The sequence below is a fragment of the Melopsittacus undulatus genome, chromosome 1 (assembly GCF_012275295.1).
Source record: "Melopsittacus undulatus isolate bMelUnd1 chromosome 1, bMelUnd1.mat.Z, whole genome shotgun sequence".
Lineage (NCBI taxonomy): Eukaryota > Metazoa > Chordata > Aves > Psittaciformes > Psittaculidae > Melopsittacus > Melopsittacus undulatus.
Genome location: NC_047527.1, coordinates 143,417,057 through 143,443,752, shown reverse-complemented (window position 1 = coordinate 143,443,752; position 26,696 = coordinate 143,417,057). Strand labels below are relative to the sequence as shown.

The 26,696-nt window shown below is 44.6% G+C and overlaps 1 protein-coding gene across 1 annotated transcript in view; it reads left to right on the top strand.

The window, feature by feature from the left end:
* ITGA9 (integrin subunit alpha 9) overlaps positions 1-26,696 on the top strand; it is a 213,540-nt gene that overhangs the window by 10,211 nt on the left and 176,633 nt on the right. The window contains exons 4-10 of the mRNA XM_034062975.1: positions 5,420-5,543; positions 13,076-13,143; positions 15,390-15,519; positions 17,225-17,310; positions 19,848-19,916; positions 23,447-23,584; positions 25,730-25,835. Coding sequence (XP_033918866.1) covers positions 5,420-5,543; positions 13,076-13,143; positions 15,390-15,519; positions 17,225-17,310; positions 19,848-19,916; positions 23,447-23,584; positions 25,730-25,835 — 721 coding nt within the window. The remainder of the gene's footprint in view (positions 1-5,419; positions 5,544-13,075; positions 13,144-15,389; positions 15,520-17,224; positions 17,311-19,847; positions 19,917-23,446; positions 23,585-25,729; positions 25,836-26,696) is intronic.

Here is a 26,696-nt window from a genome sequence, read left to right as displayed (position 1 = left end):
TAAACTACTAATCGCATATCTGTGCACATCTGTGTTTAGACAGAGCTTGGAATGAAGGCATAAGGATTCCATCATGGGTGGAAAATACCTGTTTGTTTCAGGGCATTGTTATTGTCTGTTTTGAGATAACTTCTAAATGAAAAAGATTCATGACTTTCCCATAGGCAGATTGTTTTTATACATGTGCTCTTCTAATTTGAAAGATCAGGATTTCTTTTAATGCAGCTCTTCTTTGAAGCCCCTGTGAGAAACTGCTGTTCAGATGGGACATGTCTGAATGTGGGTTTGCAGCCATATCTGCTAAGTTTAGCTTTTTACCGAAATTACCTGCAAACTCTCATAAGTGATTCCCTGTAGTTAGGAGAGAGTACAAATATACCTATATATACCTATATACCTATATATGTATAGTGTCAGGCATTACAGCTCTATTTTCTGCACCTCTTCCAGGGATTCCTTTAAATCAGGGTGGTATTTTTGTGATCAATAACCCTGGATGGATTACAGTTCGTTGCCTTCTAAACCCATGTGAAATATTAACATCCTGTGTTAGTCCCACGTTTAACTGTGGATTGTACAATGAAGTTGTTGCTTTTGCTTTGAAACACTCAGTGGCTGAAATCTCTGTCTTATCAGCCTTCCCCATTGCCTTGTAAGAGAACTGGCTTCAGTGGAACAAGAGGTAGGGGAGGTGAGGATTTGCAAGGGAGGGTTTAGCTGGTGTTCAGTTAAAAACGGATCGTGTTTGAGCCCATGTTGGGCCAGGATGTTACCGAACCAGTGTTTTATGTTTGTGTTATGGACTGAATAGAAAAGCAATGAAGTTTTAAACAAAAAAGAATTGAGATTAGCTGAAAGAATTTCTGTGGCTTCCTGCCCCTGGGTATGCTGTCAATCAATATTTGCATTAATCTAAGTGCTGCAATAGTAGAGCTGAAGTTGCCAGCTCTTTCCAAACTGCAACGGCAAAAGTCCTCATTTTACTTTCTTGGGAAAGGAGCTTGGAACAGTGCATTTTGATTTGGACATCAGCCACGTCCTTCATTCTTGGTCTTCCCAAAGACCTGCCACATCTGTTATGACTGGTTTTATATCAGGTGTTGCTAATTTTCATTTTAAGCAGTTGATTGACTTACTGGCACATTTAGGGACTCTCTGTGTGTGTCTGTAGAAAAACCCATCGCTGCAGCAAAGCCAGATGCCTCCTAGGGAAGAGCAAACCAGAAGTGGTCTGTCAGTGGCACATTCAAAAGTACCTTGCTTGGACACGAGACAGCAGAGGGCTCTATAAGGACTGTGCATTCAGATGGGGCACTCGGCCTCTGAAGTCAGGCCTGGATCTCTCATATTGATTTTCCTATGGTGCAAAGCCTGTGTTGGATGTTAAAAGAGCAAAGCATCTACAGTTCTGAAATTGCCTGTTATGTTGTGGTAATGCAATGTCTGCCATCAATAGAGACCTCCATGTGCTTTGCCCAGAAGTGGTTTATTTCATAGGATCACAGAATCCCAGACTGGTTTGGGTTGGAAGGCATCTTAAAGCTCATCCAGTTCCAAACTGGAACTGGGACCCCTTCCACTAGAGCAGGTTTCTCCAAGCTCCTTCCAGTCTGGCTTTGAACACTGCCAGGGATGGGGCAGCCACAACTTCTCTGGGCACCCTGTGCCAGCGCCTCAGCACCCTCACAGGGAAGAGCTTCTGCCTAAGAGCTCATCTCAGTCTCCCCTCTGTCAGGTTAAGGCCATTCCACTTGTCCTGTCCCTACAGGCCCTTGTTCAAAGCCTTCTCCATGTTTCTTGTATCCCCTTTAGGCACTGGAGCTGCTCTAAGGTCTCCCCTTAAGGAGCCTTCTCTTCTCCAGGCTGACCCAGCCCAGCTCTCTCAGCCTGGCTCCAGAGCAGAGCTGCTCCAGCCCTTGCAGCATCTCTGTACTCCCTCCAACAGCTCCACTTCCCCCTTGTGCTGTTGCCCCAGAGCTGGATGCAGGACTGCAGTGGGGGTCTCACCGGAGCAGAGGGGGACAGTCCCCTCCCTCAACCTGCTGCTCGCACTCTGAGGATGCAGCCAGCACACGGCTGGTTTCTGGGCTGCAGGCGCACACTGCTGGCACATCCCCTTCACGGGTTTGCATCCTTTCTTCCCTATGCCATGGCAGAGCCAGAGCGGGTGTCCTGGCAGCAGCTGCTGAGCACCCCAGTATTCTGATGGTTTTGTCATTGCACAGGGGCTCACCTGTGGCTTGCATCAAAAAAAGGGTTTATAAACTGTTAATTGTTTGTAATCACCTTAGGCAGGGGAAAAAACCCCACAGCATCAAAAAAAACCCTCTACACAGCATCAAATTCAGATGATTCATCTCTGTTCCCAAGACCTCTCTTGGCATGTGCCATCCAAGAAGGAAGGCTGTGTCCACCTTTGGTAGCACATCACCTTACCTCAGCAACACTGAATAATTCAGGGGCTGTGTGCTGTAATCCAACTAAACATTGTTGGAAAGGCAGAAGAACCGAAAGCAGCTGTGGAGGAGCCATGGCAGGGAGACAAATGTGCTGGCTTCCTGGCTGGCTGCGGAGAAAGGAGTTTTGTGTGGGGAAGAGGAGCTGCTGTAAATCCTTTCTATTGGGAAAACGTCAAATCCTGCAGCTGTGGCGTGGGGGAGTCTGGGGAAGCCCCTCCTGAGATAACAGAGGTGGAGCTCATCGCTCGGAGCTGTGGTTATGAGCTGTCCACGGGCTCAGGCAGTCAGTGGTGAAATGCAGCATGCCTGAATAGGCAGAATGCTGAAGGCACAGGAAGGTGATCATTAACAAACCCCAAACAACCCCAAAACCAAACCCCAGCAGATTAGGTGTGCCCAGAACTGCTGTATTGAGCCCGCAGTCCCCAGATGATTGTGAATGTACTTCCTATGCAGCAGCTTCTTTTTCTTTCTTTATGCTCTATCTCTCTTGGCCTCTGCACCTCACTCCTGCGCAAAGCCTCCTGCTTGTGATGAATTGCTGCTGCTGCTCTCCGCAGCTCCGCTGTTTCTGCTCCTCTGGGAGAGATTAGTAGGTTAATTTATGTGAGTCCATTGCAGTTTCCGAGATACTGTAAATTCCTGGACATTTTATGTCACAATCCTGTATTTATCCTTCCATAATTTTAAAAAATACTTTTGCTCTGTTTCCGTTTGATTTTGTATCTGGGGTTGGGGTTGACTTGACTGTCACTTTGATGGTATGTGTCTTTAGGGGGCTGTCTTTAAGAGGGCTGTGCCTGTATTTGTGCTCGCAGCACACATCTGTCAGGAGAGAAACGATTTCCTGGTTACTCTGCAAACTAGCATTTCATGTGCTGCTTTTTTGTTGCTGTTGAACGTTGCATGGGTGGTGCATGGGATTAAAACCATAACTGAGCTTCCTTAAAGCACATACAGGAGTCTCCAAAGCTGCTCTTTGCAGGACTCTTCACATGCATTTGGCTGTTGAGCAGAGTGCCTTCAGAAGCATCCACCACAGTGTGGTGCAGAGCTCTCCATGGCTCCCAGAGTCCCTCCATGACAGCTGTCTTCAGGAGACATGCATTTCTTGAGAACTGGGAGTTAGTAAAACCATAAATGCCAAACTCCAAGTGCAGCACTGCTAACAGCAGAGCAGGCTTTCGTGCAACCGGTTTTGCTGTTTCAGTTAGAGAAAAGTATTACCATTTTATGTTTTTCAGGGGTTAAGTATATGGGAAGGGAGCTGTGTTGACTCCTGGATTGAATTTTGAGCATCCCAGCTTCCCAGGTCCTTTACTGGAGCATCGCTTCTATGCAGACAAGCTGAGAGAGTTGTGCTTGTTCAGCCTGGAGAAGAAAAGGGTCTGGGGAGACCTTAGCATAGTTCCCAGTGCCTAAAGGGGCTACAAGAAACATGGAAAGGGCTTTGGACAAGGACCTGTAGGGACAGGACAAGGGGAATGGCTTTAACCTGACAGAGGGGAGACTGAGATGAGCTCTTAGGCAGAAGCTCTTCCCTGTGAGGGTGCTGAGGCGCTGGCACAGGGTGCTCAGAGAAGCTGTGGCTGCCCCATCCCTGGCAGTGTTCAAGGCCAGGTTGGACACAGGGACTTGGAGCAACCTGCTCTAGTGGAAGGTGTCCCTGCCTGTGGCAGGGGTTGGAACTGGATGAGCTTTGAGGTCCCTTCCAACCAAAACTAATTGGTGATTCTGTACTAAATAGGTGACACAACTGTGTGTGTCTTATGGATATATTTGTTAACAATGTTGGGATGCTCCCATGGGCAGCTCTGAGGTGCTGAGGCAGAAAAGTGGGGTAGCACAAGAGGAAGGAAGACAGAGGGTATCATGTGTGAGGAGCACAGGGTCAAATGTGGGGATCGTGAAGGAGGCTGATGCAAAGTTACCAGGAAAAGTTGGAAGTATGTGGATGAGATATTCTGTAGTATAGAGGCTGCTCTGTTTGCACTGGGACCAAGCCTTAAATGATATAAATTAACACATCTGCACTGACTTCAGTAACTCTAGAAAAGCTGGAGATATGGCCTGGCATGTGCTCAAGTTCAAAGCCTTTGCTGTTTCTCATTTCATTTCCTTTCATTCCAACAAATCCGTGAGCATCAGACAACTTACAGCTTTTCTGGCAGCAGCGCAGTGTTAATTGTTTGCAGCAAATGGGTTCTGGGAAGGTGTGAACCAGGCTCCGCATTGCTTGTATGTGTGCCTGTGTGTGGCAGCGGTACTGAGCAAGTGTCCTGCTGAGACTCATATAGGTATGGCTTTGCAGGGTGATCTTACTCTTCATTATGAAGGGAAAGGCACCCCCATCCCTGCAGCTCGTCTGTACCTTGACTGATGGTGAGCTCTTGTTGCTACAAAATCTCTGGTATTTTCACTTAAGTTCATTACCAGTAAGCAAGACCCAGCTCTTCTGTCACCAGAAACATAGCTGCTTTTCCCAGCAAGACGAGCCTTTGACTCACTCACCCTCTGGTGGGATAACCTTCTAAAATGGTCTTAGTAACCTGAGTCTTAACATCTGTTCTGATCCTCCTGTGTGTATTCTCAATGTCTTTATTCCTGGTTTTCCCTGTTTTCTGGCTCGCCTGGGTTCTGTTATTGCATCGTGAGTTAGAAAAACTTCACTGGCTGTGAGGATTCATAGTGAGAGATCTTGAAATACCTGGCACGGGCTCTGTCTTGCTCTGAGATCTGTGGTTTTCCAGTCACACACACATGAAGGCTGAACTGTCAGGTCAGCAGTGTCATAAGCTGCAGAAGTTAACAGTGAGGAGATGCTTTATCTTGGAAGAGTGGGATGTTTGCAGAGGACAACAATGTTAAGGCTGAGAGGTCCTGTTCACATGTGCTCTGCCTTGGTCTGAGGGCTCTCCTGTGACTCTGGGGCAATAACCAATGTGATGTGATCTCTGCAGGCATGTGCTCACCGCTGGAAGAACATCTACTATGAGACAGAGTACATCCTGCCTCATGGCTTCTGCAACATCATTCCCCCAAACCTGCAGCCCAATGGGAGGAGGCTCTTTCCCTGCTATGAAGGTAAGGATTGTGGGAACCAGGAATGGGGCTTACCTCTTACCTCTCTTGCTGCGGTGCCATTTTACAGCTGCTGGGCTTTGCCTTTATTTCTGAAACCACCCATAATAAATCATCCACAAAAAAAATCATCTAAAATTATCCACAAACCACCCTCACTACCAATAATATTAATTTTTTGGTAACATATGGCTGCCTTGTGGCACAGCTGGGGTAGTGGTGGGGTTTTGAGTGAAGTTGGGTCCTGTGACTTACTGTGTGGCTGTAAAGTCACACACTTTACTAGAGGAATAATATGTGTCCGAGCTGGTTTTGACACAGCAGTTCTCTCCTTCCTTATGTGAATGATCAGGAGATATTGATCTGAGTTGGCATCTCATGCTTCTCTATGGCACATGGTAAAAATCCTGCATTACGTTGCGATCAGTAACCAATTTGCCCACGTTATGAGAACACTTTCAGTTTTGTGTTGTGATTCGTCAGAGGACTAGAGGGGGAAATTATGGTTGATTAACACCTTGCTCCCTTTGGGCAACTTCTGCAGCAGTTTATATTAAACTACTATTGTGTTTCAGGTGCCATATGGTGTCTTGGTCCTTGTTTGGATCCTCTGAATGTCTGGGTTTGGGGTGCATGGAAAGGGAGGGCTCTGGCTCTGAGGAGGGGTGACTGTGCCTGTTGGTTCTACTCCAAATCCAAAGTGTCAGCATTTTAATTTTCCAGCTCTCTGGTGCGTGTGAGGCTCTTGTATCGTGTTTCGTTTCCTAAAGACTTCTGAAGACAGCATCTCCTCTGCCAAGAGCAATTAACTAAAGCAGGGGCATGAGTGTGTTGTCAGGAAGAAGGCAGGGTATCTCCTAAGGTTCCTTGGCCTTCAGAGAAGCAGCTGGGGGAAGAAGTGGCCCTGGTTTCTCCTGTGTCCTTGGCATTTTCTTTCCCCCCTTGCCTGTAGGAGCCTGAGGAAGTGTGGTCATTTGGAGGCCAAGTCACAGCAGGGTTTGTTGTGGGCGAAACCTCTGATTATATTGATTTATTTATTCACCTTTATTAATTCCCCCTACCCCATCCCCATCCAAAATTGGCAGCAGCCAAGAGCAGGCTTGCTGCTGACATTAGTAAGTGGGACAGGGGGTGTCCTAACAAGTTTCTCTGCTGCTGGCAAGCAGCCATGTACCAGGGCAGAGCTGGGTCTGCTCCATACCCCCTTTTTCTCCTGCGGTGGCTCCCCCAGGCTTTACCCTGGGACTTGCTACAACAAACGTGCACAGCTCCTGGAGATAACACACAGCTCCAGGGCTGTGTGTTTCCCAGCCCTGAAATCAGTCATTATTTGTAACATAAGGGATTTTGTACCTCATCTGTGTCAGAATACTTTATGGTCAACACACGCACATGAGGATGCTGCTCGGGGCTCCCTCTGAGCCTGTGCCACTGCTCTTGCACCACCTTAAAAGTGTCTTGCCTGAGGCTGCTGCTGGGAGGTGGTTTCTGGAAGAGATGAACCGCTTGTGTTTTAGAGTGCGTCATGTCTTCAGAGTAAAAGTGCTGCTAATCTGACAGGATATTTGCCAGGAATTGCTAGAAAATAGAACTGTGTGGGCCTAGAACACGCAGAGCAGCCAGTGGAAAGTTGGCAGGGCTGGTGCAGTGCAATGCTGGCTTAATTTCACTCCACACTAGAGTGAAAGTGGGAGGTTTGGGACTGATTTTCTGTGTGTGTGTGTCCCCCCTTCAGACATGAAATCACAAAGTATCACGAGGGATGGCAGCGTTTGTTTACTCATGTTTCTTTTAGGTTTCAGTAACACAAGCTCAAAGAGAGAGAAAGCCGTGCTGTGTCACGCAGAGGGATTCTTAGTCTGAGGCTTGCTGTGGAATAAGATTGCAGTCATCCTTGTAACTGTTTTCCTTCACAGCTAAGGTGATAAGCCCTGTGAGAGGCTGGTGTGACTGCTGGTCCACGTGGTCCACAGCCAGAGCTGGCTCTCCATACTGGTGAAGGGGCAGGCCAGTTGAAAGCGCATCAGTCTTCATCTGTCTCTGTGTATGTGCATGCACCTTGGGATGGGTTATTCATTTGTATAACAGCAGTGTTCTGCCAGCAAGGGAGAGGAGTCTGACTTCGGAGCAGACATACTTCATACACAGTGTGTTTTCTGTACACATAAAGCAGGCTTAATAATTAAAAGGCGAAGGAGGAAATGGAAATTTCCTGACTGGATGGTAGTGGTGCAACAACATAGTCTCAATCCATCTTATCCTTGTCCGGCTTCCCTGAAAGGGCTGACAGAAGTCTGGAAGCAGCTGAGAGCTAATGAGAACAGCAGCAAGCCTAATACTTTAACACAATCTCTTTGAGTAGGAACTAATCTGGTTTATACGATCTGGATGACCTTTGTGGTATAGCTGGCTTATGGAGCCGGAGTCTTCCAGGCAGTGCTTTCACTTGGTTATTTTTCCTGTAGTTTTAATGGCCTTCCAAAATAAAAAGGAGCTGCCTCTTCATTCCCCTGGTGTATTCAGTTTGCAGAGAAGGGTGGCTGCAACTACTGTGAGAAACAGCCCAGTTGATGAGGAGGAATGGGATGGTTTCCTGCTCCTCTGTGGTAGGAGTTGGTGGTGTATGTGGGGAAGACTGATGGACCCCTTGGTTAGTAAATAAGGGGAACAGCACATGCTCACATGCCTTGCTTCCAAAGGGACAAGCGAGTTTTCCCACAACATCCAGACCACATTTGGTTTTCTGGGAGCCATCAAAACATCCCTGCTTTGTGGTGCAAACCCAATACCACAATGCTAGGTCAGAAAGATTACTATTGTTTCTTCCTAGAGCAGTGAAACACTGTAAGGTAGGAAGGAAGAGGCTTCCAGTGCAAATGATAGTTTACTGTAACTGTCCAATTTTGCTTCCCTCTGTGAAGATGGTAGATGCAGGATTTTATTGCACTCTGGAGCTTATGCTGTTATGGCATTGAAGTTTGCTTAGAGACTATGAGAGGTTTGCTCAGAGAAGTTGTTGAGGAACATTTGCCTCAAGAATCATCACACATCACAGCTTATCCTTTTTGTTTTGTATATTGTTTTATCCAATCACTTCTTCCTCAACCTCCCTTCTCTTATAACCTGAGATCATCATGGCTGCAAACCTCTAACATCTTTTTCCTCTCTTTCTTGCTTTCTGTGTTTATTCGTGGCACATCTTCAAAGTCAAGGAGGCAACCACCTCTTCCAGACTCAGCCTCATCTTACTGCTTTGCTATCGGCTGTCGCCACAGCAGTTAGTTTAGTGGCTTGCGGTCTGTGTAACTGGGGCTGCGCAGCAGTCTGCAGGCAGACGAGGAAGAACAATAAAGGAGTGTAAAAACAAAGGCTCTGTTCATGACAGCGGTTATTGCCTGGGGCTGTGCAGAAACTACAGAATCCACTGCATGCAATATCTAAACCTCATGCAAATGTTGCTAGTCAGGTGTGCAAAAACTGTGAGCTGGCACAGTGATTGCGCAACATCCTGTTGGCTGATCGTTGATGGATGGATGGCAGTGTTGTTTAAGTGATGGGCATCACTGCTGTGCACCAAAGTGTAGGGGAAGTAGAAGCAATCTTGGTTTGCATGCCTTTTGAGCACATCTGCTGCTTGGGAGAGGCAGACCAGCTCTAAGGAGGAGGCAGAAGTCTGATGCTGGGAGGTGACCATCCACAGTGGGGGCTGCCCTGGGCTGTGATCATGGATGCGTGGGTGGAAAGGAGCCCTGCTTGGATGAGGAGCAGGGGGTACATTGCTGCAAGTGGGAGTTACATGGGCTGGCAAGGGGTGCTTTAGTGCTGAAAGGATTATGCTGGAATCCAGGAGCCCTGTGTCTGGAAACCCTGGACTGGGCTGCTGGCACCATTGGGGGGAATGTGTCTGTTTGATTCCCCCCACCAAAATGTGGTGCATTCTGTGCCAATGGAGCTTTAAATGCTCAAATAGCCTCAGTTTCTGGGGTGTTTTGGACTCTGTGCTTCTGTTTTGTCTTGCAAAATGCCACTAAAGCTGTTTTTTCTCTCAGAGGTGTTAGGAAATGAGGTCAATCAGTTTGCGTGATGTTCTCAAACCCCATCATGATGGGATGGATCTTGATACTTGTGGGGAAGAAGAATGGTCGTTGCTTTGCATCGCTGCTGTGTGTCACGCTGAGCCACTGTAGAGAATCCATTTCTTCTTCTTCTGCAAGCTCTGTTTATTCTTCATGAGAAATATCATCACATGTTTATTTGAGTCAGAAAGTTATGATGCCTTTTCTTCAGGTCAGAGAAGCACTGATTATATCCAGACTTGGCATTTACTTGAAATACTGCAATCCCATCTATCTGCTGCTACAACCAAAGCATAACTGGTTATTTAAGTGAAATGTAGGGCCATTAGTTTGAGCAGATAGTAGTGGCAATGTAAGTGACTCAAAACCCACCAAACATCATATAAAGCTATGAACCCTGTCTGTCAAAGTATGAGCTGCTGTGGACATGCCAACTCAGTTTATGTTACAATAAGCATTTAAGCCAACAAATCTTTCCTATTTCTTATGCATTGCAGTTAATAATTTGGTTCATCTAAAGAGTAATTGTCTTTTTTCAGTGGCCTGACAATGAAAACAAGAATGTGTATGTTTCTGTTCTTTTCTAGTACATATATTGCAGATGAATATCAGCTGTGTTGTGTTCTCTAATGTTGGGACTTTTGGTTCAGCTTACTTGTCTATCCGAATTGGTCTCCCTGGTTTTTTTGGTTTTTACAGGAGGCAAAATTTGTACTATAATAAAACATGCAGTGAATTCAATAACTTGTCTGGAGAAATGGTTTCATCTTTGTGCATGTGTTGTTTTACCAGAAGAAAATCCTCTGTTTATCCTAAGAAATGAAGCAATTTTGCATGTTTGAACACACGCACATGAAGCTACAGATCCATCTATCACTATTCTATGACTGCCTTGTATTGCTGAAGCATCTGCCATTCCTTCTGCTGTCCTATGGCTTTGCATGCCTTTGGTTTTTCTTTGCAGCCAAATTTAGGGGTGAGCTTGAGTGATCACTTGCACCCACAGGCCCATATGGATGGGGCCTCCCAGGTGGCTGAAGTTACGTGGGGAGATGGTTTGGAGACATTCAAGCTGGGAAATCATAGAACCATAGAATGGTTTGGGTTGGATGGGACCTTCAAAGCTCATCTAGTCCAACCCCCCTGAGCGGCGACATCTTCAACTAGATCAAGTTGCCCAGAACCATATCCAGCCTGGCACTGAATGTCTCCAGGGGTGGCACATTCATCACCTCTCTGTGCAACTGTTTTACCACCCTCTTTGTACACAGTTTTTTCCCCTCACCCAGCCTGAATCTCCCCTCTCTTAGTTGAAAAGCTGATAACATGTTTGATGTTTTTACGTGTTGCTGAAATACCCAGATCTTTTGTTGTGCAAGTTAAATATCCTATGGCAATTTTCCTCTTTCATTATAAAGCAAATTGAGCCATCTGGTTTTTTTGAAGGGGATTCTTAAAGAAACCACGACCTAAATGTAATACAATTTTATAGGGAAATACAACATTTTAAATCCATCAAATTGCCAGCAAGACACACTTGCAGTGGGTGGTTATGGGCCTGACAAAGTGAGCCATCGAGGCTTGCTCTCCAAAGAAGTGGGTGTGTAAGAAGTCTTCTCTCCTCATGTCCCTTGGGTGGTTTTTCAGGCTCCCTGATCATCAACCTGTGACCCTTTAGTATATCCTGTGAAGCGGGATTTAAGAAGGAAGTCTCTAAAGCCTTGAGCTCTGGCATTACAAAAGCCTCCTGCCTAATTTAGCAGGTAAGGCAGAAGGATACTTCAAGACCTCCATGGGACTAGTGGCATTTTGCTTTCAATTACACTAAGGTCAAGAGCACAACTGTGAAGAGGCAAGGTCTGTCCACACTTCAGAACACAGTGTAAAGGAAAACCCTTGGCTTGAAGTGAAAGCATGTGAACGGGATGGATGTGGAAGTTGGTGCATTTCATCCTATGCAAGGGTGGGAACCCAGCTGTAGCGAAGGCAGTGCCTTCAGGATGTGCACAACTTATTTTGCAGGAAATGCCAGAAGGAGAAACCTCATCTCCTGAGCTCCCTGCATAAAAAATGTTCCTATCAATAAACAAACACTTTTTTCCCAGGCAAGGAGTGCCCAGCTTTGTGAGAGACTGTACATGGAGAGCCGGCACTTCAGAGCCACAGCACTTTCTGAGTAGCTGTGAGCAAATATAGGCTTCATTTCTCAGTGGAATTGTTGTTGTGCATTCCCACGAGGAATCTCAAGTGTGCGTCTGGCCCTCCTGGTCTGCTGGGACACACATCTGCTTTGGCAGGACCCTGCCTCAGCCAGGAGCGTCAGGCATTTGGGCTGTGATTTGTGGATCAAGTCACTGTTGTGCGTGGTCTCTTCAACTAAACCTCTCCCTGTCCAACTGGTATGACCTCAGCAAATTCCTTAAAATCTGAACATCTCTATGATGGTAGGAAAAGACTATATATAATATATAAAGAGGGAATGGGGGGTGTGTGTGTTTAAGTTTAACATATCTGTGCTAAGGCAGCAGTTTATGATTGATTCCTTTTGATCTTCGATAAAGTGCAGCTAAAAAAGAACTTGCTTGGTTCCAAAGAGGTAATTTGCTCATTGATTTCATTAGATTTCCTTTAGCATTTAGCAATGAGTTAATGGTGCTTACTTAACAGAAAATAAATCAAATTCATAATTACCAGGCTATATGGTGGATCATTTTGGAGCCTGATTTACTGGAATATCCAGGAAGTAGCAATATGGTGAAGTTTGGCACTCATTAGTGTGGTAAATATGTGGAAATAATGCTCTGGGGGAAAAAAAAAACCCTGTGAAGGTTCTGATTTGGCTGGAAGTTTCAAATGTTCCTAAATGGAAAATGTTTGGATTAAAGGCAGGTGGAAAGTGGTTCCCCCACTGTGTATTTCTATTAAAAATATTTTTTCCTCTTCTGCAAAAAGATAAAGTCAAAATTCCTCAGGTTTGAAACATTTGCTACATAAAATACAGAAACAGAAACTATGCTGATTGGGTTCCCTGTGAACTGGGAGCTCTGAGCAGATGCCATGAAAAGCAGCAGACCCCAGCATCCCTCAGATAAGGCTGTTGTCTGGGTCAGTAGCACACAGGCATGTGCGTCACCTTTTATTCCTCCCTTCCCAGATGTGCTCATCTGCCTGCCAGAGGCACCTTTACTGGGGTGATGCTGCAGCTATCATACTGCTCTAATACTGCTTGTTTAGTGTTTCCCTGTCTGTGTCTCCAGTTTCAGGCCCCTTGCTTTGCCCTTTTCTGTGGGTGAGGATGCTGCCATGGTGCACACCGGTGTCAGATCCATTGGTAAAACCCAGGAGCCTTGCATGCTGGTGTCACTCCAGGCTGTGCACTTAGTGATTCAGACGGCTTGGGTGGAGAATGTGTGCTGTGCTGGGGATGACCACAGTTTATTTCTTCCCTTCTTCATCCAGAGTACAAGAAGAAGTACGGGGAGGAGCATGGCTCATGCCAGGCAGGGATTGCAGGCTTCTTCACAGAGGTGAGCAGGGGTGAATGTGTACGAGGGATGGGGTTGGTGAGCAGCTCTCCTGCTGCATGACTCAGAAGGGCAGCCCCAGGCATGGCTTGGACAGAGGGCTGAGTGCTGAGCATGGTCCCTTCTGGCCAGCACTCTCCTGCATCATCCAGCCTCCCGGGTACCTGCATCTTGCGCCATGCTTGCCCAGTGGTTCATGCATAGGTCTATTGGTGATTCAAGGTCTGCAGACAAAAGTGAATGAATTGACTCTGAGAAATGTACTCAGGGAATATTTTTATTGGGTACATCCCAAAGCTTGCATAGAGATATTTCTGTGCCTAATATTAACTCTTGAAGTGATGATGTAAAACACTTCTCCTTAAATGGCTTTGTTGGTGTATGTGGGTATATGTATCTATATATATATATGTTTATATATACATTCATAAGATAAGCTTTTTTTCCCCCCACTTCTGCTTCAGTTCTTTATTGCAAAAAGATGAAGAAGAATTAAAATAGTAAAATATATGCTCCTGAGCTGTTCTAGATAATGGACCATAAACTACTGTCCAGGAAAGAATACTAGCAATGTTTTAGTTATGTCAAGGATGAATTTATTCCCTTATGTATGTATTGATGTCTTTTTGTAAAGTTTTAAGGTTGGGGTTTTTTTGTGTTTTGTTACTGTCTTGTCAAGTATATACCTACCCCTTCTTATATATGCACAGGTCTACAGAATTCATTGTCCAGGCTGATACAAGCAGAATACAAGTGTGCTCTCTGAAATGGCAGAAAGTGATTTCCGAGTAAAATGGGATGGCAGGCAGTGTTGCCACAGTGGCACTCTCTGATAACTGGATACTGAGACAGCAGCAGCTGTTTCCTGGCTTGTCTGCTCTTTCCAGTCTGTTTCTGTTCCCATGCTTTAAATCCTCCTTTGCTACCCTGGTTCAAAAGATATCTTTGAACTTTCATTGCTTCAACCTGATGGCAGCTCACTGAGCAGGAAATGCAGATAAATGGCTTTTTGGGTCAAACAGGCAAGCCCCTACCTTATATTCAGCACTGCTGATGGTAGTTGTTCCTGCTGGCAAATGATCCCTTGACCTCGAGGGCATGGCCCCTCCCAAGGAGAAAAGCTGTTGCCAAGCACATTCTGCTCTTGGGTTGGGTTTTCAGTCCTGTCTCTGTTATACCTAATAATAGTCTTATTAAGAAAATCTCTCATTTAACATCTCCCTCTGACTGGAACTGGTCGCCCGAAGGGATCCCAGGCATGGGAGCATTTTCCCTCAAGGACGGAGTCCACTCATGGCTTTGCATTGAATGGAGATGTGAGGCAAAGCAGCTGTCCTTATGCCTCCTCCAGCAGTGGAGAACTTACCTAGGCTTAATGCTCCCCAGCCTTAATTTGGTCCCTTGCTGAGGGTAATTAAAACCACATCTAAGAGTAGTTTTCATGCAAGGATGCAGGATGCTTTGGGGCAAAATTTTCTCAATCTCTCTTGGATGTAAATGTACCTTGATTTTTGCTTCAAAAGCATTATCCATGATCACTTCTCTTTGGATACTGGGTTAAGCTTTGTCAGATTTCTAGTCTTTTGAAATCCTGAATCAGGCTGAGTGATCCTAATGAACTATAGCCAGGCTGTCTCTTGAAGAGCAGAGCATATCTAATGACAGAGCAAGGCAAAATGTACCAACCATCATATAACACACACCCTGCTCATTGAGTGCATGGCAGGTCTTTAGCTCCATAGTTGTAAAATCAAAATCCTTTGTGCTGCATCCTTCATGACTGGTTAGTGTAGCATGTCAGCCAGCATCAGGGCATGGTCTATAGCTGAATGGTGGCTCTGGGTGGGCTAGGCCACTTCTGTCTCTTGGTGAGGGTCTTCAGGTCTTCTGGAGAATGGTTGGGAAAGGCAGCAGGTGGAGAGAGATTTTTGGGAGGACTGTGTTATCAGGGATGAGTTTGATGCTTGGTAAGGCTGAGGAAGGCCTATGGAAGTGGCAAGACAGCTGAGCATAAGTGGACCATAAAAGGGGAAGAATATGTGTCTTAGGGTGTGTGCTGTGACCTCCATCTTTGGAATGGATACACACAGAATGGAGATTGTTATAGATGGTCCTACAATTGGTGTTTTAAGTTAATACCCCATCCCTTCTCCATTACTGTGTAAAACATGATTTTTTGTCCAGTTTTGACCATTAACTATGTATTCCCCTATCCTTTCCCCCACACCTTTCTGTTTTTCGTGTTATAGGAGCTGGTCATCATGGGTGCACCGGGATCTTATTATTGGACAGGAACTGTCAAAGTACTGAATCTCACTGACAACACATATTACAAGCTAAACGATGATGCCATGATAGGCAGGCGGTACACATACCTTGGTAAGCAGCTCTCTGGTGCTCACTGTGAGATTGGCTCAGTTGAACAACAGATTTCAGGGCTTTGGTGCTGTAAAGTTGATACGGAAAGTGCATTTCAACTGAAAAACAAGTTGGATGGTAGCAGACCTACATTCCTGCCTTTGCCTTGTGATGGACAAATCATTTGTCAGTGGTTAGGTTGTGTCTGCTTACACCAGACTTTAAGATGGGCACGAAACACAGTTACAGGATGTATGTTGCAGATGCAAATTTATTTCAACAAAAAAAGCATCACAGAAGTGAGTCATTGGCAACAAAAGATTGTGAAAAGATTGGCTGTAGGTTTGAGTACACCTTTAACTCGTTTGGCTTTTCTTGCTCTAAAATCAGCTGATGTCCTAAAGCACTTAAAGGCTTCCACTAAATCCCCATTGCCTCAGACTGCTGAGACCTAGAAAGCTTTTCCAACAGTCAGTAGTTTGATATTGTTTGACTAAAGACTCACTCTGACCTCTCATTTTCCCATTAACCTTTAGTCTTTAAAAAATACCACTTGGAAGATACTGTTTGGTGTCAGCTAAATGGGAGTATACATATATGTATTTGAGGACATAAATAGGTTTTGCCACTGATAGACCTGAATTATAGTCTTACAATGTAGACAAGAGCCTCATAATTTACAGGAGAAGAGCAAGGCAAATACAAGACAGCCTTAGAAGGAAAGCACTCTACCCATCTTCAGTTATTATATATCATTTTAATATATCAAATAAGACTGAATCCTTGATCTGCTTCTTTCAAATACACTCTTTTTTCTTTGATCTATCCTCACATTTTTCTTCTTACCTAAACAAAAATCTCTTTAAGCCATTAACATCTCTGACCTCTCTGCCCACTGTCCTCCGCTTGTCCCCCCTCAACCAAAAAGGCATGTAATTTTCCAAGCCTTCCTGGGCAGAGATTTTAGCCAAAGGAGGACACTTCTGTCTGGTTGGTGTGAGACTGTTGCTCTTTGATGTGATACTTTCTCTGTGGTGATGTGGTTTCTTTGCTGTGTTTGTGCCTGTTCCTGTCTTATTGCTTCCCTTTCTGGACTCACAGTTATCAAACTGTTCCTTGTACCTGCATCGTGTGTCCCTCACCCAGCTCCACACACCCTTTCCTTTTAAGCTGTCAGAAGGGTACTGGGGGATATACTGTCACTTCATACAGCTCTCTACAACTGCCTGACAGGAGGATGGAGCCAGGAGGGGCTGGTCTCTGCTCCCAAGGAACAAGTGGTAGGACAAGAGGAAATGGCCTCAAGCTGCACCAGGGGAGGTTTAGACCGGATATTGGGAACAATGTCTTCTCTGAAAGGGTGCTCATGCATTGGAATAGGCTGCCCAGGGCAGGGCTGGAGTCACTGCCCCTCAAATGTTCACACACTGTGTAGATGAGGCCCTCAGTGCCATGGGTTAGTGGTGGCCTTGGCAGTGCTGGGGAATGGTTGGACTTGGTGATCTTAAAGGTCTTTTCCAACCTCACTGATTCTGTGATTCCCACTGCTGTGAGCTTTTGAGCAGAATATTGGCACATCCTGAGCAGAATGTTGTTGAACGCTAGCAGTGTACAGCCCAGGAGGAGCAGTGATCCAGATGGCTGACCTGTTTGTCAGGCTCTTCCCTTTCATGCTTATTTACTTATTTGTCTTGTCCCTCCTTTCCCACCCCATCTCCTCTCTCAGGATATGCAGTGACAGCAGGTCATTTCTCCCAGCCGACTAGCACGGACGTTGTAGGAGGAGCTCCCCAGGATGGAGGCATCGGAAAGGTGCGGCTTTTTCTCAAATGCTAATGTGGTCAGATGCAATGGGGCAAACCCAGCAGTTTTGGTGCAGTTCCCACATATCTCGGAACTCAGGAGAGTTTTGCGTACAGGGTAGTTTTGAAGCATTGAGCAGAGAAGAGGTGAGGTGGTCTGATGAAGTCATCAACCCTCTCTTCCCTTTTTCTCCCACCCAATCCTTATAATAGTTACTTATAACAAGACACAGGAAACATTTCTTTCACACTGCTGTTATTTAGGATTTTTAATGTATAGGTATCACTTAAACCTTGCTTGGAAATGAAAAAGCTTGGAAAAAAGGAGTTTGTCTTCTGTTTGCTTTCTTCATACATTTGACTATTTCAGTATTTACTTCAGGGTAGCATTTCTAGTAGCTTGAAAAGCCATTCACTAAGAGATTTTTTCTCCCTCTTAAAACTTCATAATACATTGAAGTTTAGTGGATTAGAATCTGTGTTTCTGCCAGCTGTACTTTGATATCTTGGTGATTTATATTCTCTTGAGAAGGGAACCCCAACTCCATGGTTTTCCTGTAGGCAGACATATGTTTAATGTCCCAAAGATGTAAGAAAGTGAATGGCTAGATGGAAATGGCTGGTGAGTTAGGTGTGCCTGGTGTTTCTGGGATGAGTAGTCAGCTGCTATCAAGGGAGCCAGTTGAGGGTGAGCACTGTGACCCTTATACACCTCTGAAACAAAGGTGGGAAGAGGCAGGAAAGAGATTTAAATGATCTGATTTTGTTCCTTTCTCCAAACTCCAAACCTCTGGGAACTTGCTGTCACCATGTGCTTGAGCAGAGATGTCCTGCAGCCCCCTTCCATCTTTGTCCTTCTGGCTCTTTTCTAGAGGGACATGAATTGGTGTGGATTGTCTCCAGTACCCTGAGGAGTGAGAGGTCTCCACTACCATGAACACTATACCTTGGTTTAGGCAGGTTATTTCTAGTAGTAACCATGTCCCAGAAGGTAGTAGCACAAGTGGAGAAAACCGAGTAAAAGTAGAGGATGAACTTGGCACATTACCTGACCTGGCATGACTAGGATGTATGGAATACAGTAGCAGCGCAGCTGCTACTGAGTAGACATGTACACCCCAAAGACATAGCTTTCTTATCCCAGGTGCTCTGTTATGACTGCTCCAATGCACCTTCCTTCCAACCTGTTTCCTGGTGGAACAGATTTAGTTTCTGTCCAAGGAGGGAGAAAGAACCAGCTGCTAATGTGAGATCCATGAGAAATCACCTGCTCCTATAGTTTACAAAACTGCTGCTCTAGTTGTAACAGCTCCCGTTATCCTCCCTTGGCATGGGATGTGGGTAGCAGGAACGCACAGCAAAGGGACTGTAAGAGGTGTTGAGTACAGGACATTACGCTGAGCAATCCTGTTGTGCTTTCCTCACTCTCTAATAAGCTAATCCTTTCCACTTCCCTGATAGAAAGTGATTAGCATTGTCACACCCTTTTCACTGAAGGTAAAGCCAAGATTCTTAATGAACGAGTCATTTCTCCAAAGTAAGCAAGAAAGAGTGTCATTAGTTAAGGCTGGGTTTGGAGTTGTGCAACCTGGCAACATGCTCTTGCTGCACTGCAAAAAAACCCAGGGAGTCCTTTATATCTAGAGCAACTGTCTGCAGTAAATCTGTGTTGTGTTTTCAGCTGAGAACAGCTTTGAATTCAGTCTTGCCACCTATTAATAACTTGCCACACAATTAACTGTGTCAAGTGCTTGGATCTGCCACGTGGCCTTGGAAGTAAGGATCCTCTGTCCTGCAGACTCTGAGCACCTGCTAGGAGGGAGGCTGTCAAACACTGGAGGAGTCTCAAAGGCTAATGGAGCCAGCCTTGCTGTCAAAGAGAGCCCCTTTCTACAAGCCATACATTTTAGGCTATAAATTTTGGTACAAGATCTGTTATAGAGCTCATAGCAATATTTTTATCCCTGGAAGTTCCTGATTAAACAGTTTCTCTTGTGGAAACGAGTAACAAGTGAACTATGTTTTAAATAGTTTCCTGATTTACGGATTGTTTCAGACACAAACAGTGCAAATGCCTTGGGTGGTCCAATGGGGATTTCTGCTCTGACCTTTGCTAAAGCATTATGAAGTTTGCGGTGCAGTACGTGCAGGCATGTGTCCTTGAGAAAGGAAGGCTGGACAAGGGAAGCAGGTTTTGCCTTCTCAGCCTTTTACCATTTCCAGGCAGCCTCCAGATGCCACTTGTTGTTAGTTGGAAAGTATCTTTACTACTTGCTTTTAAATACATAAATGTGCACCAAAAAATGCAGGTGACAAGATATTCAAACATTTCTTACAGAAAGAGGCCTGTAATTCATAATGAAAATGGGGACCTCTATGTTTTGTCTTTTGAAAGAAGACTGAGCATTAAAGTGATCATGACATTGGATCTTGGCAATAGCAATGGCCATGATCATGATTTAGCTATTATTTAGGAAGCAACAATACTGCACCATTATGTGCGTCGTAGTTAGTATCGGTTAACTTTTTTCTTCTTTTGCTTTTCAGGTTTATATTTTCAGAACAGACAGACTATCAGGCTCTCTGGTAAAGATTTTTCAGGCTTTGGGAAAAAAGGTGAGCTTTTATGTATGTGTGTTTTCTTTTAAGAGGTAGAGAAGGGGCAAATAATGGCAAATAATGGCAGGGTCATCTCAGCATTGTTTTCATTCCACTGCTTCAAGAGTTGTCAAGCAAATGCTGTTTCTTCTTATCATCCCAGAAGAGCTAAACCTACTGTGCAGACCAGTTGTATGCCCTTTCTCCTATAGCAGTCATAACTGCAGTGTCTGCTCAATGCCCACATGGCTGACATGAAATGTCTTGCTGCAAATTGTCCTAGTGGTTCTGTTTAACCTTATGCAGCTGTAGCAGCACCTTCTGAGATGTGGGACGTGGGGTGCCCAGTGAGCCTACACACAGAGATTTCCTCTTAGATGTTACTGGGAGATGTGGGTAGCCTGGAGCTTGGTGTGATACAAGAGCGCCAGTCTGTTTTCCTATGTGACGTGGGGGAGATTGTGCTGTTTTATGGAGGAGCAGCTTCATTACCTCAAGAGGCTGCAATTTCCCCCTTCTCACCATGAATCAGTTCTGCCTTTTGCTCTTGCTAAACTGCACTCACCATTAATTTTAGTGAATGCTAGTGAGATCCAGCTCCCCCTCCACATGCAGTGTTGTGTTTGAGGGGGCAACAGCTTGTGCTCTTCACTGAGGGCTTGCTGGAGATGTGTTGCAGGGGAAATGAAGTGGATGGTATGTCTACCTATAGGTACAATAAAGCGATGTCTTATTTGGGAATAACACAGTGGGGAGATGACACCCCTTACCTACAGCTGCCTGTGTTCTCCTGGAAATACAGAAGGAGAAGGTTACTAGTGGCTTCTGGCTGTGGGAAGACCTGCTGCTCTCAGACAGATATGGAGTGTTTGACTGTATCATCAAACTGGGACTATTAGCGTGTTTTGTTATTCTTTTCCTAACAAAACACAGTCTCAAAAAACATGCCTGGAATAGAAGAAAACTGCAAGGCTATGCAGGGGGATGGTGTGACTTGTATTTTAGGGCCTCTCCAAAGTCTATCTTTCTCTGCATTAGCAGAATTGAAGACATCTTGAAAGGAAAAGACCTCCCAGTTCATCCAGGGCATCTCCTGTGTTTGATTGCTTCCTGTTCGTTTCTTTCTCTGTTGACTTTTAAATGTCCCTAAGGATATGCTCCTAGAGAACTATTCCTCAGCCTAATAAACAGAACTATCAGGAAGTTTGCAGCTCTCAGCCAAAATCTTTCCTTTTTCATTAGATTGTGTAATATGTAACTTAAATAATCAATTATTTGCATCCTTCAAATACTTGTAGGCTGTCATCTCCTCCTTCCCCCTAGCATCTGTCTTCTACAAATTCTCTACAATGCAAATGAGAACTTTATTTGAAAAAGAAGGCTGTCCCGAATCACCCTTCCTTTGTTTTGTAATTGAAATATAACCAGACATGCTCAGCAATGAGCCCTGCCTGGAAATGAGCTCTCACAAAGTGCTGCATCCTTCTCAGTGGTATGAAAGTTCATTGTTCTGGCATTCTGGCTCGACAGAAGTTTAAAGCAGGCCAGTTTCTTCCATCTCCTTTTTATTGCTGGAGGCTGAGCTGGGAAATCAAATACAGAGAAGAAAAAGGAGAACCCAGTGCCTTGTTATACATGTTAAGTGAACAAACATCAGGTTCTCACAGCGCTGTGAACTCACCCACACTGCAGGCATACCATGTTGCAGTCAAGTAAATAATAGCCTTTCCCTGAAAACTGCCTAAATACATAGTGAAATGCTTCTCATATCTTCTTCTCCTTACCCATGAGAAATCTGTTGTAAAACCTAAGTGGATTAAAAAAATAAACAAATAAAAAACCCACAAGGGAGCTTAAGCTACAAAATAACTGGCATCAAATGATGTTTGAGGTCTGACCTTAAACCCACACAGACACAGAAATCTGAATTACAAACTGAAACTCTATCCTTAACTCACCCTACTATATATATTTAGCAGCTTTTAAACCTTATGGACTTCATAGAACAGTCGCTGCTGCCCATCCCCTGCTTGCCTGGTAGCTCTTGCTGGTGTATCTAAATTTATCAGGCGTAGAAGGCCTGAGATCCACAATGAGGAATGTAAATGATGTGTGATTCATCTTTTTTAACCTAAATAATGATTTCTGTAACCTCAATCTTTCCTACTATGTAAACAGCTCTCAATTTCAAGTCAGAAGTGAATCTTTCCAATTTTCTTGTGGAAGTTGATTTTAATTTTGAGGCTATGGTTTGTAGTTGGTCTGAAAGAGTATGCCTTGCGGTACCTTAGGAGAAGTGGCTGAAAAAAAGGTGGAATATCATTCTTGCTTTTGGTCTCTTTCTTGTGTTTAAATGTGTTTTGAAATTCATAATCACAGAATCCCAGATTGGTTTTGGTTGGAAGGGACCTTAAAGCTCATCCAGTTCCAACCCCTGTCATGGGCAGGGACTCCTTCCACTAGCCCAGGTTGCTCCAAGCCCCTGTGTCCAACCTGGCCTTGAGCACTGCCAGGGATGGGGCAGCCACAGCTTCTCTGGGCACCCTGTGCCAGTGCCTCAGCACCCTCACAGGGAAGAGCTCATCTCAATCTTTCCTCTGGCAAGTTAAAGCCATTCCCCTTGTCCTGTCCCTGCAGGCCCTTGTTCAAAGCCCTTCTCCAGGTTTCTTGTAGACCTTTTCGTAGACCTTTTTCATGTATTGGAAGACTGTTATAAGGTCCCCCTGAGCTATTAAGGTCCCTGAGTTATGTGGGTGCTGGTTGGGAGATTGTTAGCATTTAATGTTAACACATATCAAAAATTAAGTAGTGAAATTAATGAATTTCTTAAAATTAAGCATTTAGGTTTCATCAAGCAGTAATATCTCTAGATTGAAAGTGGCACTTAGGTTTTTTTTGTGTATCAACTAAAAAATGTTTATTGAAAGTCTTTCTGTTTCAACTCACCTGCCTGTACATGAGAAGAAAGGCTATGATCAAACCCCACAACCAGTACTGCTATTTGAAGGTGACTGATACAAACAGGTACAAATAGAGCAGGGGAAGCCAGACCACAGTCAAGAAGTAATTTTAGATGCTCATTTTCATGGATATCCTACCCCTAGCCTATTTTTCTTCATTTCTTTAACACACCCGCAGAAGATCTGTGGTACTCAATTTCAAGTCTCTTTAGGAAATCTGGCATTGGACATGAATAATCACTTGCCAGCCTTTGGTCTGGGAAACTTATTTCACCCCTTCCTGGTTTTAAGCATTTGACAAGTGAAAGCTCATATAAGAAAGGTCTTTAAGTGTCTCACTTAAGCATGTCGCAGGGTATAAAGGTATAAATTTAATTCTTTCGTTAAAACGTCCAAGCTGATACGCTGTTATGATGAAGTGTTTAATTCCTGCCAGAATTATCCCCTAAGCTTTCTCTTTAGGAGTGCTTGTGAGTGATAAAGCAGCAAGTCATCATTTGAAATTAAAACAAGAAAACACGCCTAAATGATTTCCTCCTGTGTGTGGGCAGATACTGAATGCTTTGTTGTGACTCGGCTTGGTTACAGATGGGCTCTTACTTTGGCTCCTCCTTATGTGCAGTTGATCTGAACTCTGACGGGTTGTCAGACCTGCTGGTCGGAGCACCTATGTTTTCTGAGATCAGAGATGAAGGTCAAGTCACAGTCTATATCAACAGAGGAAACGTGAGTATGGACAGCAGAGGGCTTGGTAAGGGATGAGGGTGTGGGTGCGGGCAAGGTAACACTAGTGTCCTTCCAGCACTCCATGGAGAAACTTGATGTCTCAAACAGTGGGGCTCTGGATGTCTCTAGCAGAGCATGAAGTCACAGAAAACTCATCTGGCATCCTGGTTTCCCAGACACCAGCCTGCATTCATCACAGAGCTGTGAATCTTTTGAGGAGGTCTGGGGAAGCTTCTGGTTTTATGTTGAAACTCTGTGGTATTTGTGGCTGTACATGAATCTGATGCCAAAACCAAGTAGGAGTCAGCAGCTTTGACTGAGTTCCCTTTGTGTTTTGGGTGGTCACTAAGACCTACAAATTAGAACACAAATGTCTGGGACTTAGGAGACTTCGTGAAGAGAAACCAGAGGCTGAATTAATGTTATCTTTATGTTATGCCTCATACAGAGACTTTAGGGGAAGTTCTTATCAGCTGGTACTACTATTGAATTTCACATAACTGAACAACAGTCTTGGAAAGACCTGAACTTTCTTGCATCATCAAAACAGGATCATTCTTATGTGGTATTTATAGGAAAACAGTGGTTGTTTATGCATTATTACTTAATATTCAGGTCCCAGTCCTGTGGTATCAAACCAGGAGTTGTTATGGACTAAAATGAAATTGGCTTGCCCCACCAGTATTATATGAACTTTAATGTATGAAGTTTGTTTATGCTAGGATTACTATTCATCCCAAGTCCTATAGGCAGCATTTGGGAGACTTCAGAATCGCTTCTGATGTCATTTCATTTTCTGTTATTACTCCTCTTTTAAATGAGCTTTACTTTTTCAGTTCGATCCACAGGCTGTCCGAGCAGTGCTGCTGCTCGATCTTCAGGATAGGGTGTAGAATGCCAATTAGATAATAGCCATCATTTCCTGCTTGCAGTAAGAGTGTGCAGGGGTTTATTTTCTAGCTTTCAAAAAGCAGTCAGGAAGCCAGTAGGAGTTTCTTATACTCCTACAGCACAAATTACTCGCAGGAGCAATAGCTTGCAGGATGGTGGGTTTTATTTTGGGGTTTGGGCATCACAAACTCTGTTCCATTCTGTAAGCACCATTGCTTGAGAGTTTGCTGCATCAGATCAGAGAAACTGCTTCATCATGCAAGCATGCATAGTAGTGCTAGATTTAATACACTTATATTTGCCCTTTTCTGTGAGGACTGCAGAGAAATGAGTCGCACGTACAGGCCTGTCTCCTCCCTGTTGCGTTTCAGTTTCTTTATGTGGGGTTTTCTTCAAGTCAGCAAGTCCCCACAGCCAAGTAAAAGATTTTATTGCATGTTTCAGAGGGCAGTTTGCTCTCATTCATAAAGAAAGCAAAACCAAACCAAAACAACCCTGGAGGTGGGTACAGGGTTACGTTGCGTAACTGAATTTTGTTTTCTTGTGGCAATGTTCCCTTCCCCTTGAGGTAAGACAGCAAGAAACTAAAGCCAATGTATCTGACCAGAAAGTGGGTGGGCAAGAAATACCAGATCCATATAAGGCTTCTCATGGCACAGGAGTAAAAAGCTTGCTTTTGAACTTTCCTCTGTCCCTTTATTTCATTAAATCTCTTCCCTTATTCTTCATTTCAGAAGGCTTTTTGGGGACTTTGCTTTAATCCTTCTGCCCAATACTTAAAAAGTTTTCAAATCCATTTGCCCAAATGTTTTTTGCTTAGGGGAAAATTTTCCTTCACTCACTGCAGTTTAGTTTGACTAAGTCTGGACTGAGGATTTTGCTCCTTGGATATAATCTGCCAGTAGAGCGAGCCCTGGGCTGTTAGGTTTTAGGTATCTGGAAACCTTCATGAGCTCACCAAGCCCTGTGACTGCATTTCGTTACATCACTGAGTTCAGTTAATCTAGCGTTTTAGTTATATCACTCACACACTCTGTTTTCTTCCCTCTCTCCCTCCAAAGTGAAAGACAGGAGGTTAAAAACCCAAATAAATTACATTCCCAGCACCTGGGTGATCCGTGTGCAATGAGAGCAAGAGTCAGGCTGCAGCTGTTCCCAGGTGCTTCCCGCCACTTGGATGGCTCCCATGGGAAGGCTTGAATCATCCAGGGCTCGCACCATTTCCCTGACCCTGTTTTGTTTCCTGCTTGCTAGGGAGTGCTGGAAGAGCAGCTCGTCCTGGATGGTGACAGCGCCTACAACGCGCACTTTGGGGAGAGCATGGCTGCACTCGGTGACATTGATGATGATGGATTCCCAGGTTGGTGTGCTTTCCTCCTGAAATGCCAGCAGGACTGGTGGCACCGCTGGCCTCTTTTCATGGTTCAGTGCTGTGTGGCATCCATTGCTCCTTCTGAGCTTGTGATAAAGATAAATGTGCTTGTGTAGGATTTGTCTGATAAAGCCTTTTGTAGCTGATTGTCGTTGATTTGGGATTAGTCCATGTCCATGCAGCTCTCACCCCAATCACATTAACGTTGCTTTGCTTTCCTTGCTGTTGCATTTTCTTCTTCCCTGTGTTGTTTACAAAAGGCTTTAAATAGCCATGCCCTGAACAAAACAGAAGCACATCTGAATTCTTTCTCTTTCCCATTTCTTATATCTTCACACCTCTCTAGTTTTGATGACATAATCGTGTTTCTTATCATGAAGTGTAATTAAGCAGTAGCTTCTCATTCATGATAACATGTGCTCTATTAATTATTTCTTTCCTTTGCTTTATTCTAAGCCTGCTCCTTTCACAGGCTGCTCAGTGTGAGGCCCCATGCAGTGATAGCAATAGGTGAGAGCAAAGTGTTGATGTTGGCGCCTTTTCTGCCTGGAATTCTGGCAACACAGATTAAGGACTTCCAAACAAAGGTTGACTTGCCTAGTATGTGCCTGGATTTATTTCTTCCAGGCCACTCAGGGTGTGCTATCCCATTCAGCCTAACCCAGCCTAACCCATTGCAGGTTGCCCTCACAAATGATGGGCATGCTCTTCCTCTGCATTCAGACATGCATTTGCATGTTCTTGGTGCTGCTTGTGGATCAATTGTGATGATGGAGAGACTGTGGAGTGAGCTGGATCAGTCTGCGGGTAGGAAGCCATTGGAAAGATTTTCATTTTAGCAGGTGTATA